General features: G+C 27.9%; 1 protein-coding gene across 1 annotated transcript in view; it reads right to left on the bottom strand.

Moving 5' to 3' along the window:
* Positions 1-14351, bottom strand: part of LOC129969304 (A disintegrin and metalloproteinase with thrombospondin motifs like) — a gene marked incomplete in the record, with an annotated part of 118628 nt that overhangs the window by 36010 nt on the left and 68267 nt on the right. Inside the window, 2 exon segments of the mRNA XM_056083812.1 lie at positions 1-76; positions 13749-13812. Coding sequence (XP_055939787.1) covers positions 1-76; positions 13749-13812 — 140 coding nt within the window.

Below are 14351 nucleotides of genomic sequence, written 5' to 3'. Positions count from 1 at the left end.
TGTATTTGCTTCACATCTCCCGCGGAAGCGTCCCTTTTTGATATTGATCGTAAATGTACAACTTGGTATTCTGGCACTGAAAAAGAAAGAATACAATTACGATGCGTTATCTCTCAAAATAAAAATATTAAATCTATTACTTTTGTCGTAGTAAAGCATAAGATTTTGTCTATATGCATGTAGACGAAATAATATGCAAACAAAAGAGAAAAAAAATATTTAAACAGCAGAAATAGCAAATAAGGTAAAAATCAAAGGCAATTTGGAGAAGAGTTCTTAAGAGATGTGGAAAAAAAATTAGAAAAAAAATATAAAAACAAGTACGAAGCGAATGAACAAAATGCTGCAGTTTTAGAAATGAAATGTTATTAAAATAAATTGTAAATCAATATTAAAGTTGAAATAGAAGGTAAATTATCAATAATAAATAAATAGAATAAAAATGGCAAACAACACATTAATTAGCTCATCAGGGGATGAAATGAAGGCACATTGCAAAAGGAATTATGGCATTTTCTGTTAACATTATCGACAAATAAATGAAATATATTGCCTTTACCCTAAACCAGACCAATTCTATGGGAAAGCGATATAAATCTAAGATAAAAAGGAATATAATATAAAACAATTGTATATTATAATGTAATACATTTTTAAAACTGATAATTTAAAAGACACACACAATAGTTAAAAAGAAATGTCTAAACATCATGATATAGTATAAATGTCATAATATTAGGTTTATGCAATACAAGAATAATTGTTAGAAGATAATCTGATTTAGTTTAGTTAAATTTAAGCATCGTTTTAGAAGAAGCAATAGGTCTCTTCAACGATGGACTTCAAATTTTGAGCTTCAATCAAATCAGGATAATGGCAATGGAAGTTCTAAAAATTTCCACATTCCAGCAATAGGAGATCATTTAGCGTGTACCAGACCATGGTGGTTCTTCAATAGAACTAGGTTCTGAGCATGGAATCTCGAAGCCGAGGTCTCGTCTTAGAGCAAGGTACCCCTGACTTTTAGGAGATTTATGGTACAACCAAAACAATAAGTACAAACTCACTTGTCCTTGAAAAAGAATTCAGAAAAAAATTTTTAGCTACTAATATTGGATTTATTGGATCTAAAAATTGATACAAATCTGCAATTTAGGTAGTCAAAGTCGCAAGCCGAATTATATCTGTCTTGCCCATATTTTTGAATTATCATATTTCCTTTCACGCAAACCTGCCGACTAACAGATAATCATCTTATAAGAAGATTTGTCCCAAATTTTATAGAGATTTACAATTTTGTATTTAAGACCACGAACCAAATTTTATTTCTATAGATAGTTCTATTTTTTTGGGCTGTCGCGCTCATAGACAGACGCAATTCAGAAAATGATGTTTCCATACTCAAGGAGATTTAAATCCAAGGCAACACAAACTGAAAAGTAATACATTGATATTCTGAGATCGTATATTTTGAAGTTAACAATAATTATTGTTTCTATACTTTGTAAAGAATAAGTAAAAGAAAAAATGAATATTCGGAAGAGATTTGGCATTACTTATAGATTCATCCATTGTAGAAATTCTTCATTAGGCAGCAATATTTTGGAATATATTAATATAAGGAAGAAGAAAAGGAATCACATATCGCCAAGCTATAATTCGAATCGACTCAAATTGAATATTTCAGCACTATAATGACATATGTCCACACCTTCAGAGATATATAAAAAATAGTTCTTAAAGTTAGGAAATGGAATGGGAATGGCCTTCGCTTATTCCTGACCGCAGATACATCAAAATACGTGAGTAGCATGTTTTCATACTTATAATTAAATATTCAGGTAGCATGCAATAATTTATCACTAAATTCATTCTTTCGAGGATTAAAGCAAAACCGTAGTAAAAATGTTGTGGTAAAATGAAGCAAATGTTGTGGTAATCTCGCGCAATATACATATATTGTACAAACTTGTATGATATTAAACAATATTCGCAATATTGTACAATATAGTACAACATGCAGGCTAGCAGGAATTTAGTGATCAGGACAAATGTTTCGATAATATCCTAAATAGAAAACAAATGCTTCATATCAGTGACGGATTTTTGACTAGACCACTGCTTAGAGTCACTAGGCCAAAAGAGGCTGTTAGTAGGTCAATTTTAAAAATATTAATATCCTAATTGTCAAAAAATAAATTTGTAAAAATGACAAATTCATATAAATTATGATATATTTGGATAATAACAATTTGTCATTTCTTATCTATTTCATTATAACATTATGATTGCTTAGTTAGTATTGCTCATAAATGGAGATGCTGCACAATCATGAGTAAATCACACACATACACACACACACACACACACACACACACACACACACACACACACACAGTTATTTAAATAAAAAAAATTATTGCGAAATAGATCAGTAACATATTGATTAAGTAAAAAATATGTTGAAATGTGAAATAATCAGCTTAATGTGATCTACGTAAGCCCTCAAAATGTCTAAATCAGCCACAATTTCGTGTAATTTATTGTTTCTTCAGCAATTGTCGCTTTCTTATGATTGGAATTAATTAAATTGGAATTTGTCACCATTACTTAGTAAAAAGGTTTCCAGAATAGTTTTTTTTCCATCTTAGGAAATTGATTTTCTTATTATTCAAGTTTCTAGGTGAAGTGCTAACTGAAAATGGTTAACAACCCATTCTGTTTACCAGGAAGAAAACTAGGGCAGTGCTGTGGGTCAATGTCCTATGAAGTGAGAGCGAACGAAGATCTCTACATCAATAAGTCTACTGGTCAAACAATGAAAAAAAATCTAAGGCATTCATCCGTACTAAAAACATGGAGTTAAAAAGAAACAGTGGATTTAGACAATGGCTGTCATCAAATTCAGGTTTGACTGACGATGAAGAATCTTCCGCGTGCTCTCGTTAAGAAGGGTGTTGTTGTCCAGACGCCTTAATACACCAAGTGAGAAGAGATAATCTTCAGATTTCGTTCGTTTGATCGATCGCTTTTGGATCGAGATGCTAAATTTTCATGAGATCTCCGATATCATGAAGCAATTATATAGATTAAATGGTGTTAGAAAAGGAAAGTGCCTATGAAAGAATATACGGCAGATGGACTGATAAAATATGATTTATTTTCTTTACCTTTAATTTTGATTAATGATTTAATTGAAATGCCTAATTAAAATGCAAATACGATTAATAAATAAAAGAAACGGTTTATTAAAGGGATGGCATTGATATTGCGTAGCATATTTTGTTGTTCTGTATGATAATGGATGACTATTTGAAGTATTGCGATTAGTGATATAATTATCAGGATTTACCGTAACAGATTTTCAAATGCCTATCAGTTAAAAACGTTCTCTGATTTCTTTATATGAAGTTAAAAAGATATGGGATGAAAGCAGAGGCATCCTGTTCAAAAATTAGAATTAATTTATTAGAATTAAGTTTACCGAACCCTGATGAAATTCGCCTAATCGTGCGAATCATAGAAAGGAATATTTAGGACTTATCGAGTTTTAAGTATCAAATTCAGATGCCTACCAATTGAATATTATATTATATATATATTAAATTCACTAAAAAAATTATGAGATGTAAGCAGATATATATACATATAATTCAGGAATTTAAATTAATTTATTACCATTCAGGATAATTAAGATACTGAATGATAATCCAATATTTGATTGTGATTATGGAAATCATGGAAACGAATATTAGAATTTATCAAATCCTAAATATTCGTTTTTAACATGAAGTTCGAATGTTTATTAATCGAACATAGATATTTTAAAAATATATTTAAAAACATATAAGATGAAAGCAGATACACGCAGTTCGAAAATTTAAATTAATTTCATACCATTCAGGGCAATTAAGATTCTGAATGATATTCCAATGCCTTGATTGTGATCGGACAAATCATGAAAGAATATTTAGGATTTAGCAAGTCCTAAATATTTGTTTATAACATCAAGTTCAGATGCCTATCAATCGAACATGAATATTTTTAAAATACATTTAAAAAGATATACAAAGAAAACAGATACATATAGTTCAAAAATTTAAATTAATTTATTACCATTCAGAAAAATTAAGCATACTGAATGATAAGGAAACTCCTTGATTGTGATCATGCGGAATTATTAGAATGAGTTCTAAAGACTTATCAAGCTCTATTTGTTTCATTCCCCGCTTTTTTTTCTTTCTAGGTTATTTTCCGAAAAATTAATTATAAATTTGCATTATTTATTTTGTGATCTACTCAATGAAAAAAGCAATAATAGGATTAATTTAAAGGGGAAATGCTACATACAATTATTCATTATTATAGAATTTGCAATTCAGAAACAGAAACTTTAAATGTTATCGATTGTCTGTTAGGTTTTGCTTCCTACAAAAGATTGGATTTCAGCAAAGTGAATTACGAAAAACATTTTGATATTTTTTTTTATTTAGAGTGGATAAATAGAATTCAAACTTTATTAAAATAAAATATCGGGAATTTTTGTGGTATTGCTGTTTCGATTGTGTCATTTTGTATAAAATATTAATTATTCTTCTACTAGAACTCAATAAAAATTTATTACTAGCTTTAATAATTATTTTTATTAAAGTCAGTTTAAAAGGAGACATAAAAGATAACTGGTATTATATATATATATATATATATATATATATATTGTTTTTACAGAACAAAACAGTTAATAAATTTCGCCGATGACATGATACACATACAAATATATATGTGTGTGTGTGTTTGTGAAAAAAAGGAATAATTCGTAATAATCTACATCACTTTTCTGTGATATAATTATCCATTTCTTTTGTCTTTTTTTAAAATTTTTCATTGCTCATTTGCAAGATTAATGCTTCCAAATAAACTCAAAATTTTGTCCAGAAAATTTTAATTGAACAAAATTGATTATTCTGAGTAGCAACAGCGAAGCACCTGACCTATGACATATGAGGTCTGTTTTGCCAGTATTGTTTGAAATATATAATGAAAACTAGTATTACGTGGTAGTAAATATTTATATTGCACTTGACGGCGAAATGGTGAAAAAAAATTTCAACTAACACCAAATTAACAGCAAATGAGTTTAAAACAATGTTATTTGTAAATTCTACTTTTAGACATATTATTTGTGGCAGCACTAATGAGTAGTTTCTCAGTTTCTTTATCTTTTTTCGAGTAATGGGAAAGTTTCGTCTCTGGTCTAGTAATTGTCTGAATACCTAAAAAATACACATATTGGCTTTGCATTGTTTTTTTAAAATAGTAATGGGGCGTCCAGCGATGGTTCTCAGTTTGTTATCAGAAAGATTAAATGCTACATTTTGCATATTGAGATATTGACAAGTCACAACAAAGGCATAATTGTTCATATATTCATACTGCTACTGATTCTAAAAGTCATATTATATATATAATAAATGGATTGGATAAATTGTATTTGTAACATTCAGAGTATCGAAGAAATCAAGTGGTATTAACAAAGTTGTAATTAAACATTATAAAAATAGATAAAATTTTCACAAAATACTTAATTTGTAGGGAAATTTTTTTTCTGTGCAAAATAGTTAGAATAACGAAAGAAGATGTTTCATATAGTCTAATTTAATCTTAAGAGATTTTCAGATAAAGTTTTTAATGATCCTGAGTGGACTTATTTCCTTGCACATTTAAAATTCCATAAATGTCTCTCAAATTAAAAATTTAAAGTTAAAAAGTATTAAAATTGATTAACTAGACATCAACAAACTCACAGCAGATAATGATGTCTTTGATGGCAGAAACAAGTCGCAAAATTTCATCGAGAGCATTTTTCTTCGTCTAATACAATTGATTGCCATGTTCTACAATTATTTGTTAAGATATCATTTCTAAAATCCTATACACTTTTTTTTCGTTTGAAGCAATTTTCTGTCTTCTCAGAAAGAGAGTGAACTTTTTTACATGTAAACAGTTAGTAATTATTATTTTTTATCCATATTTAATAACAAATATATATTTAGACTTAGCCAAATTAATCAGAAACGTTCTTTATTCTAGCATAATGGTAACTTGATAACGGATTTTTGAAAGATTAGTAATTCCTATGATAATTGTCACTCAAAATTTAATAACACCTAGGAATATAAATATCCTTTTTCATGACGTTTGGATTCAAAAGTTTCAAAATAATCAGCATTTTTGCCAATAATTTCTTTCTCGTGTATCAGAGTTTGATATATTTACTGAAAGTTGAGAACAAAATGTTTATTGTAATACGTTTTTACGATGTATACCATCTTACAATTTTGATATTTTCGAATAAAATTACACCTATAAATTTATACTAATAATAGGTTTTGGCGCTCTGCAGCATACACCAATTGTCAAAGAACTACTAAATTTGGTACAAATATACTTTTGGAGGGTGAAAATTGTAAAATATGATTCTTTTTAAATTTTAATAAATTAATATACGAGAGAGATTTCAGATTTTTCCTTCGATAATTTTCAAAACTTTTATTGAGGGAAAAGGATTTTTTGCATCATTAAAAAGATTTAAAAAAAAAAAAAAAAGAAATTGTGTTACAAGTGATAGAAATTTTGTTGTCATGTCAATTTTTCTCGAATTTTTTTTCATTTAAAAAAATATTTCTTATTTTTAACCCTAGTACTCATTACAAATTCGCAAACAATTATTCGCTTGATTTTATAAATTACTGAAAGTTAAGGAAGAAGGATTCTGGTTGTTATCTGTCCAATTTACAAAAAAAAATAAAAAAATAAAAAAAAAATCAGAAAGTAAAATTATCACTGAAAAAGTCACCTGTCATTTGAAATAGTTTAGACATTAGACTCAGACATTTAAATTATTAAAGCTTTTATGGTGTCAGGGAACTCGACTCGATTAGGAAGTTTCATGTGTATAATGAACAGAGCAGGAGTTAGATTACAAATTAACTCATTACGGTATTAAAAATAATTTGTAAATAAATAAAGTTATTAAAAATAATTTGTAGGGGGAATCATGAGTATTAGGTTGTGTAGCAGTTTTAATTGAAATTAAAAATAACTGATATCCTTTTTAGACCAGTTGGTCGGCAAAGTTCGGCTATTAACAAATAAGACTCAAAAAACGTTACATGCCGCTGACATTAATTCCTTAAAAGCTTGTGCAACAAAAAACTCATAATCACGAAAATCGCTTTAGAACACAATACGAAAAAATTCCATAAATAGCATTCTCGAGTGTTCCCGACAGTAATCCAGACCCTCGCATTTGACCTGTTCTTGATGATAAAATACGACAATTTGAGACGCTCATCCCAGCAAGCGAGCCAACAGTATTTGGGACACAGGAAAAAGTTCATTGTTACAGTCTCACAAAAGATGAAAGTATCGGGAAGCAATCTTTTCCACGCTTGCCTCTGTCGTAGGAGGTTGCTTTCCGTGTCGGAAAAAATTAAAACGCTTTTGTTTCTTTTTTTGCTTCTTTTTTTATTCGGCGCGAATGGTTTTTCACTCTTTCTTATGCTAATGGCACGCTTCTTATTCTTGTCTTACTCATGTAAACAACACGAGACATCTTCAAGGCGTCGATAACCTTTTTAAAGGCTGAGTGCAACTTTCTGCAGTAGAAGTGTTTAGACTTTTTCATATATATATATATATATAAAGAACATAATTTTTTTTTGTTAGTAAAGATTTAGAAAATGTTTGTAGCAATCTTTATTAACTGAATTTTTATAAATTATTTCGTTTTATTTTGCATAATACTTAACCATTTTAAAAAAAAACTAATGCATGCTTTTCTACTTTATTGATTTTTTTAGTCAGTTTCCTGGTCGAATAATAATTTCATTGAAAATTAAACTATATAAGAATGATAGATTGTAAGACATTTTTTTTAATTTTGTTTCAAATATTGTAGTATAACTTTCTAAATAAATTTGCGTCAGTTCATTAATATTCGTTTTAAAACTTTATTCGATCTTTCAAAAAAATTAAATTAAAAAAATATTAAAAAATTTTGAAAAAAATGATAATTAATATTAATTTCTATGAAAATATTTCTTTAATTATTTTTCCAGTTTATTTTTTAATATTTATTCTGGATTTTTTTTTCCATATTTTGTAAACAGAGCCATGTAGAATTTCGACCCAGATATTTCTAGTTTTTAATAGGAATAAATGCGGTTTTTAATAAATTTAAAAATATTTCCCCTTTTAAAGGTTTCATAATGAACATTTTGTGAATATTCGAAGTTAAACATCTAACGCATACCTCTAAAATTTCTGCATAATTATTAAGGAAGAAAATAAGAGCCTACAGCTAAGCATAAACGAAACAGAATAGTCCAAAAGTGGTTATATTTAAATATTTATTTGGAAATAGCGTTGAAATTCAAGCTTAAGATTTGATGGAATCTTTGAAACGTTGAAATATTTAATAAAAGAGAATAAATTTAGCAGGACTTAGATGATAAATTAGCTCGAATAAAAAAATTCAATAATCTGTGACATTTTTTTGCCTAGAATGTACAAACTTTCATTGTTCCAAATTTTGAAGAAATTATTGGTTACTACTATTCCGTTGTTTCTATATCAGCCTTGTGAATTATATTTTCTTTTTTAATTTGAACATTACAATGAATGAATTACATAAAATATATTTTCTTATTCAGAACGCTAAATTGCAGATAATAATAAAACAGTTTATGTATAACAAAGCACAATCAAACGAATATTTCTTAATTTAAAAAAAATATTTTATGAATATTTACACTAAAAATATTTACACTAATGAATATTTACACTAATAAACTTATTACACTAAATTTAATGAAGCTCATGGATGTGAAGTGTATTTCTCTAAAAATGTTTGAATTCATAATGTAGTTCCTTTCAGCAACTAATATCTTTTAAGAGCATTTTAGCTTGCATTATTAGAAAATTGCAGCAGAACTCTTATAGAACTTTATTTTCCAATTAACATAGAAATTAAAAATAAATAAATGACAATCATCCATTTCTAGCTTTTGCAGCGTCCTCAAGAAGATTTTTTAAAGAACTTTTTCAGTTGCATTTTCATACTAAAAGAAGACAATATATGGTAATTGCTCATTGTGTCAAACTATAACGTTGAATTCTTTTTACCATGACTTCAAACTACTGTAGAACAGCTGATGTTCTTGGTATTTTATATTTAGTTTTTTAACTTCAGTTGAAAATATAAATAATTTTTCAAATATATATTTTATCTAAGGATTTGTTAAACTTTATTGAGATACATGCTTGCTACTGAATCGATGTTACTATCATTCTTGGGCAGCAATTACAAGTTACCCAGTTTTTTTTACATCAAATGAGAAAAGTTGAATTTTACTAAATAAAATTATACTAAATCGCCGATTAATCTGTGAATGTTTTAAATTTTCTTATACTAAATGATAAATAAAGTGTTTAACTGGCGATATTTGATTTTAATGGCGCTAGAATAACTGTACAGAGCGTAAGATTTAAACTAAGAGGCAAAATCATAAAGTTCAGTCGATATAATTTAAAAGCAAATGAAACGGGACAAAACATATAAAAATGTTACAATAAACAGATAAAATTTTAAAATTTTTAGAATCTTCTTGGGAAACAGTAAGTGTTTTAAAGCAGAAGTAAAATATGAGATCAATGATATAATGCTTGTTGAAAACTAAATTCAAAATTATTAAATATACCTACATAAATTTGAAATAAATTAAATATATTTGAATGGCGTTTCTTCCGCAACAATCTTGAATTGAAAAAAAATATCACAAAAATAATTGAAGGAAAGACACTCAACTAAAATATGTTTATCACTAAAATCTACATAACATATCCGGAACACTGGTGCCCTCTCAAAAAAAAATGAAACGTTTATGAGTAAAACATGTGCTTCCTACGCGGAGTCGGTTTAATTTGGCATCGAACTATTCCATAGGAAGTATAGGCAACAAACCGATGCAAGTTTTGATGGAAGGCAATTTATTATAAATATGTAATATAATAATAATAATAATATAATATAATAATATTAATATATGTAATAAATTATATTATGTCAATTTTTTCTGTTAAATAGAAAAAAAGGTGGCAAACTAGAAATTTTATAGCATCACAGTAAGAAAAAACGAATAACTAAAATATTCAATTAATAATAGATAAATTAATATTGGGAATTAATTTTTTATATCGAACATTTATAGCCAAAATTGATCTGTTAAAATAGGTAGTTATCCATCGAATAATCAAAATATGCGCCATCTTGTGAAGACAACCTTGAAAATATTTGATATTACTTCTGAATCACATGCCTGGAATTTGTTTGTTACATTGTAAATAATCGTGAGATTGAAGATATCAACTTTATTTTGTACAATTCTGGGCGTTTTTCAACTGACCACCGCACTGGGCGTGGATTAAAAATAGAAATAGCAGTTGGACAGTGCAAACCTCCTTCTGTTGAGGCATCCAATGTCATACAAATACTAACGCAGTTCAAGATCAGGCAATTTCATGGCCAAAAAGGGAGGAGCTGCTCTTGTTTTAGTAAAAATAATTCTAATGACACGTGCTCGCCTTCACCTTAGACGCTGATTGGATCGTACAATTTTAAGGACATTATCTAATAACCTCGTAACAGGTACGCTTGAGGTTGTTCAATTAAGATTACAGGTGTCTTCAGTGATTAATTTTTTTTTCTATTTTCATCAATTCAGATTTAAAACAAAGAGAGGGAAAAGATTCTGACGTCATTATAATTGTACTTATTTCATACAAAGAATAAGATTCAGTTTTCATATTCAAGTTGAATTGAAACTTGGAAACCGAATATATAAAAATATAATTGACCAAATTGGTCTGTATTAAATTATGGACTCAATCCAAACCTTTTTTAACTGTTTTTCCACCCGTTTGCACGTGGTCAAATTAAGCAAAAATTAACAGAAGAATAAAATTCAACTTGTAGATTTATCGCTAGAAATGTAGATCTTCAATGAATTTGAAAGAACTTTGTCAACTGGTCGACTCTCTCTTGATCTGTCTATTAATGTGTACATAAAAATGACGTTTTTAAAACTCAAGAAGCTAAAAAAAATATTATTTAACCTTGACAGCATAATTTTAGATTTATTCCAAAATATGAACATAGTTGTTCAAAGAGAAGACTTCTAAATGCTTATTCAATTCACTCTACTACATGACCTAAATAAACTTAAAATGCGTCATAATGTTGAGGATAACTAAAAGTAAAGGGGTGAATATTCCAGATGGTTTGATTGTATGTCGATATTTTTCAAAATAGTAAATTGTATTTGAAAAAAAAATATACAGGGTTAAAAAAGAGAAGGAGTAGGTTTAAAATATTTATTTCAAATGAACGACAATATAATATAGATACATATACGATATGTAACTAAATAGAATACACTTCAAAGTGTTATTTTATACAATCGGGAAATCATCGTTGTTGTTTGCTTATTAAAAAAATAACGACGCTTTAAGGAAAGCCATTTCGTATGCAGCAATAAGCAAAGCGTGAATCTATTGTTGCATTACACTGTGCATTTCGTTGTAAATTCAACGAAGAGTCATTTTATCATAAACAGATTTATATTTGGTAAATTAATTGAAGATGGTTGCATATGCAAATAAAAAAGCACTGGTCATTCTTTCAAAAATGTTGAACATATCGGACTACTTCCGAAATATAACCTTGTCTCTAACATAAAAGATAGAGTGTAAGTATTATCAATACCTGCTCCTCTTCAAGATCTGCGAGATGAAACTCTTATAATAGTGAATTCAATAATAACACTGAACTCTTATAATAGTGAATTCAATAATAACACTGAACACTTATAATAGTGAATACAATAATAATACTGAACTCTTATAATAGTGAATTCAATAATAACACTGAACTCTTATAATAGTGAATTCAACCAGGGAGTATTTATTTCATATGTGGCAAGAAAAGGACTTCCGATTCGAAATTTGTTGCAGGACAAATGGAGTTCATATTGAACACATGAAATAAAACTTTCTTCTATCCAGTTATAAATCGTATTATTTTTCATTAGAAATAAATATTTTAAATCTGTCCCTTCCTTTTTGAGTAATCCTATACTTGCACTTCATTTTAAATCAAATTGCATAGACGGGACGATATAATGACGAATGCTTGAGCTATGGAGAAAACTGGATAGCAGATACTTTTAAAAAATCCTATAATGAGTAATCCTATACTTGCACTTCATTTTAAATCAAATTGCATAGACGGGACGATATAATGACGAATGCTTGAGCTATGGAGAAAACTGGATAGCAGATACTTTTAAAAAAAGCTTTAAATTAAGGACTAATGAATACATACACGGCAAACAAAAATCTCATAAAGCAAATAAAAGAAGAAGCATATCTATAGAATAAGAATTTTATTAATCATATTACAAAAGCCTTGAAGAAGGACGGAAAAACACTCGATAATGAGTAATTTTTAAAACAATTTTACAAATAAGAGTAAAGTTTAAAAATTGATATTTCCTCCAAACATATGGCGTTGTATCCAATTTCTCTTTAATCTAATATTGCTTTTCACAAATATTTATTAAAAACGTTGAAGAATTCTTTAAAAATTATAATAGAAAATATAGGCTTTTAGTTCCTTTTCATGCATAAAGTAATTTGTTAGAATTTGCAATTCATTAGTAACTTAAAGTAAAAATTGAGCCTCGTGAGTATATAGCATATCTAATTTTGTTACATGTTGTTTCAAAAAATTCAATTTATATATTTTAAATAATCCAAATTATAGTTGAAGTCTAAATATAAAAAGTTAAAGAAAATATTTTTTTACTAATCAGATTGCCTATTATGGCGCTCTAAGTGTTTTCTCGCAAAAATTAAATCCGCCATTTTTTTTATAAACTAGAGGCAGAATGTTTCCATTTATTAAAAATGGCAAAAGAAAATGTTAACGAACTGAGTTTAGGACTTAATGATTGTATTTTTAATAAGTTATGCTTTTATGCGAATTTTAATACATTTACATTATATTAGTTATGTCTTTCCAAACAATGCGACTATAAGCATACAACATTTGCTATTTTGTGCAGAAAATCAAATAAAATTACCAGCATTCTTTATGGAAGAGCATTGAATGTGATTTACTGATTGCATAAGTTTTATATTTGTGTTTAATTTATTAGATGAATTTTATATCAAACGATAAGATACAAGATTTTCATAACAATTCGTCAATAAAACTATCGTGCTCGTACTATTGAATGTCATGCATTTATTCGGTAATCATTGATACAACAAAAGACCATTGAAATTGAATTTAATAACAATAAATAAGTACTCGTATATGTAAATATTCCTTATGAACACTAATGTTTTTTTTTTGGTATTCATATTAGCTGTATCAGTAGATAAATTTGTCGGCAGTGCTTATTGTTTAGTTTTTGTACATGTTCACTTATAAAGGCTATTTTCAGAAGAAGGGAATGTATCTAAAGTTCCATACCTCACTTCATAAAATATAGTCGGCTATTGAGGATAGGGCTGAATAAAGAATGGCATGCTTAACAAAAACATTCAACGCGAATCTCATATTACCATTGAAAAGCGATTTGTCCCAAACAATGCAGCGATAGGATATAAACGGTCTTGCTTACCTTGGTCGGGGGAATTGACTTGAAATATCCTTTGAAGCTCTTCGGGAGACATTTGGTAGTGCAACTGAAATAGAAAGAAAGGCACATTTATTTGCATGAAATAAGTAGCTAAATAGTTCTTTGTTCCATTACCAGAACTAAATAAGATTTAGTACGTGCATTAATTGGAAGTTGCATAGTATAATATATGAAGTCATTCTTTGAAAAGAAAGAAGCTGAAAGAAGAAAGTTGCTACAGGTACTGGCATTCTATGTTGTTATTACTGGGAAAAATACGTGGCATATCAGTAATCCTTTTTAAGTAATTTTAGATAGGATTTTAATGTGTGAATTTCTTGGAAAAATATAAATATAGTCGCAATTATTATACACACTTATCAATATTCTATATTCAAGGTAATTAAATAGCATATTTAAAGCGAAAGCCACTCAAATTCTTGAAGCCTTCATTTAATCTTAAGGTATCTGTTGGCGTTTAAAAATAGTTTTTTCAAAAATGATGTTTTAAGTAATGTTTTCTCAATGTTTAAAAATAACAAATATAAAAATAGTAAGCATATATAAAATGTCATGCATTAAATGTTTTTCAAAAATAATAATTTT

This window comes from Argiope bruennichi, chromosome 5 (assembly GCF_947563725.1).
Source record: "Argiope bruennichi chromosome 5, qqArgBrue1.1, whole genome shotgun sequence".
In the NCBI taxonomy this organism is placed as follows: Eukaryota; Metazoa; Arthropoda; class Arachnida; order Araneae; family Araneidae; genus Argiope; species Argiope bruennichi.
This window is presented reverse-complemented; position numbering and strand designations above follow the sequence as displayed.